We start from the raw sequence: 3,526 nt of genomic DNA, 5'->3' as shown, positions 1-3,526 counted from the left end.
ATGTTTTAGTCAAACAACAATTGTCTTGGCAGGGGGTTGATTTTAAAATCCAACACAATTCAAATTAATCAAATCACTATAAGCAGAGGCTGATCCAGCCATTTTTAAAAAGAGGGAGGTCCAACACCTACAAGTCATATGAAAAGGGGGTTCCAACCATATGTCCCCATACAAAAGCATTAGTTGTCAAACATGACATCAAACATAGGTAAAGCCTATGCTGGCATGACATGAAAGGCTGTGTTGCTTGTAATTAAACTTTTCTTAGTTTTGACCTTCTTGAAATATTTTACAACTTACATCCTCATGGCCTAACAATTCAATTAATTGACGCAGTGTTCGCACTTTCCACATCTTCTTTGGATCTTTTTTCGTATACTGATCCATTCTTGGAATAACAGCGTCATTAGATTTCCATCCTATAACAGCGTCATTAGATTTCCCTCCTATAACAGCGTCATTAGATTTCCCTCCTATAACAGCATCATTAGATTTCCCTCCTATAACAGCATCATTAGATTTCCCTCCTATAACAGCGTCATTAGATTTCCCTCCTATAACAGCGTCATTAGATTTCCCTCCTATAACAGCGTCATTAGATTTCCCTCCTATAACAGCGTCATTAGATTTCCCTCCTATAACAGCTTCATTAGATTTCCCTCCTATAACAGCATCATTAGATTTCCCTCCTATAACAGCGTCATTAGATTTCCCTCCTATAACAGCGTCATTAGATTTCCCTCCTATAACAGCGTCATTAGATTTCCCTCCTATAACAGCATCATTAGATTTCCCTCCTATAACAGCATCATTAGATTTCCCTCCTATAACAGCGTCATTAGATTTCCATCCTATAACAGCATCATTAGATTTCCCTCCTATAACAGCATCATTAGATTTCCCTCCTATAACAGCGTCATTAGATTTCCATCCTATAACAGCATCATTAGATTTCCCTCCTATAACAGCATCATTAGATTTCCCTCCTATAACAGCGTCATTAGATTTCCCTCCTATAACAGCATCATTAGATTTCCCTCCTATAACAGCATCATTAGATTTCCCTCCTATACCAATTGGATGAAAATGAACTCACGTTTTTCGAATATGTTTTGCTGTATTTCCCATGCTACAATAGAAAATAATGGTATCCGAATCTATTTTCTCTTTTAAATTTTCACATCGCGACTGAATACGCCATTAGCTTTTGATATGTTCTACCGGCATTAGTAGGGAATAACGTTAGGGACTGAGAAAGCCAACTCATTTTGACATGTTCTTGGTACAAACGATTGACTGTCGTAATCATGACGTTGTTGAGACGACTAACCATTATAGTGCTGACTTGGAACAGACGTTTAAAAATCATATTCATGACTTTGGAACAGACAATTGACTATCATACTCATGACCTGGTACACAAGTTGACCAAGATACTCATTACTTGGCACAAACGATTTACTATCATACTCATGACTTTGAACACACGATTGACTATCATACTCATGACTTGGTACAGACGATTGACTATCATGCTCATGACTAGGGACAGACGATTGACTATCATACTCATGACTAGGGACAGACGCTTGACTATCATACTCATGACCTGGTACAGACGCTTGACTATCATACTCATGACTTGGTACAGACGATTGACTATCATGCTCATGACTAGGGACAGACGATTGACTATCATACTCATGACTTGGAACAAACGATTGACTATCATACTCATGACCTGGTACAGACGATTGACTATCGTATTTATGACCTGGTTCAAGACCTGATTAACTATCATGCTCATGACTTCGTATAGACGATTGACTTATACTCATGACCTGAAACAGACGATTGACTATCATATTCATGACGTGGTACATACAATTGACTATCATACTCATGACCTGGTACACACAATTGACTATAATACTTATGACCTAATAAAGACGATTGATTTTCATACTCATGACCTGATACAGACGATTTACTATCAAGTCTGTACAGACGATTGACTATCATACTCATAACCTGGTACAGACAATTGAATATCATACTCATAACCTGGTAAAGACAATTGAATAGCATACTCATAACCTGATACAGACGATTGACTATCATACTCATGACTTGAGACAGACGATTAACTATCATACTCATGACTAGGGACAGACGATTGACTATCATACTAATGACTAGGGACAGACGATTGACAATCCTACTCATGACCAGGGAAAGAAGATTGACTATCATACCCATGACCTGGTACAGACGATTGACTATCATACTCACGACCTGGTACAGACGATTAACAATCATACTCATGACTAGGGACAGACGATTGACTATCATACTAATGACTAGGGACAGACGATTGACTATCCTACTCATGACCAGGGAAAGACGATTGACTATCATACCCATGACCTGGTACATACGATTGACTTTCATACTCATGACCTGGTACAGAAGATTGACTATTATACTCAAGATCTGGTCCAAGATCTGATAAACTATCATTCTCATGACTTGGTTCAGACGATTTGCTATCATACTCACGACTTGGTACAGACGATCGACTATCATACTCATGACCTGGTACAGATGATTGACTTTCATACTCATGACCTGGTAGTACACACGATTGACTATCCTACTCATGACCTGGTACAGACGTTTGACTATTATACTCATGACATGGTACAGACGATTGACTATCATACTCATGACCTGGTTCAAGATCTGATTAACTATCATGCTCATGACTTCGTATAGACGATTGACTTATACTCATGACCTGAAACAGACGATTGACTATCATATTCATGACGTGGTACATACAATTGACTATCATACTCATGACCTGGTACACACAATTGACTATAATACTTATGACCTAATAAAGACGATTGATTTTCATACTCATGACCTGATACAGACGATTTACTATCAAGTCTGTACAGACGATTGACTATCATACTCATAACCTGGTACAGACAATTGAATATCATACTCATAACCTGGTAAAGACAATTGAATAGCATACTCATAACCTGATACAGACGATTGACTATCATACTCATGACTTGAGACAGACGATTAACTATCATACTCATGACTAGGGACAGACGATTGACTATCATACTAATGACTAGGGACAGACGATTGACTATCCTACTCATGACCAGGGAAAGACGATTGACTATCATACCCATGACCTGGTACAGACGATTGACTATCATACTCACGACCTGGTACAGACGATTAACTATCATACTCATGACTAGGGACAGACGATTGACTATCATACTTATGACTAGGGACAGACGATTGACTATCCTACTCATGACCAGGGAAAGACGATTGACTATCATATACCCATGACCTGGTACATACGATTGACTTTCATACTCATGACCTGGAACAGAAGATTGACTATTATACTCAAGATCTGGTCCAAAATCTGAAAAACTATCATTCTCATGACTTGGTTCAGACGATTTGCTATCATACTCATGACCTGGTA

General features: G+C 38.4%; 1 protein-coding gene across 1 annotated transcript; it reads right to left on the bottom strand.

The window, feature by feature from the left end:
- Positions 1 to 264: 264 nt before the first annotated feature.
- Positions 265 to 2,259, bottom strand: LOC127726454 (iron-regulated protein FrpA-like). The gene is made up of 2 exons (XM_052233831.1): positions 2,256 to 2,259; positions 265 to 1,067 (listed from the first exon to the last, which is right to left on the bottom strand). Exons 1-2 carry the CDS (start codon positions 2,257 to 2,259, stop codon positions 265 to 267), a joined length of 807 nt encoding a protein of 268 aa, XP_052089791.1.
- Between the last annotated feature and the right edge of the window lie 1,267 nt (positions 2,260 to 3,526).

The sequence above is a fragment of the Mytilus californianus genome, unplaced genomic scaffold (assembly GCF_021869535.1).
Source record: "Mytilus californianus isolate M0D057914Y unplaced genomic scaffold, xbMytCali1.0.p SCAF_17, whole genome shotgun sequence".
NCBI classification, from domain to species: domain Eukaryota; kingdom Metazoa; phylum Mollusca; class Bivalvia; order Mytilida; family Mytilidae; genus Mytilus; species Mytilus californianus.
This window is presented reverse-complemented; position numbering and strand designations above follow the sequence as displayed.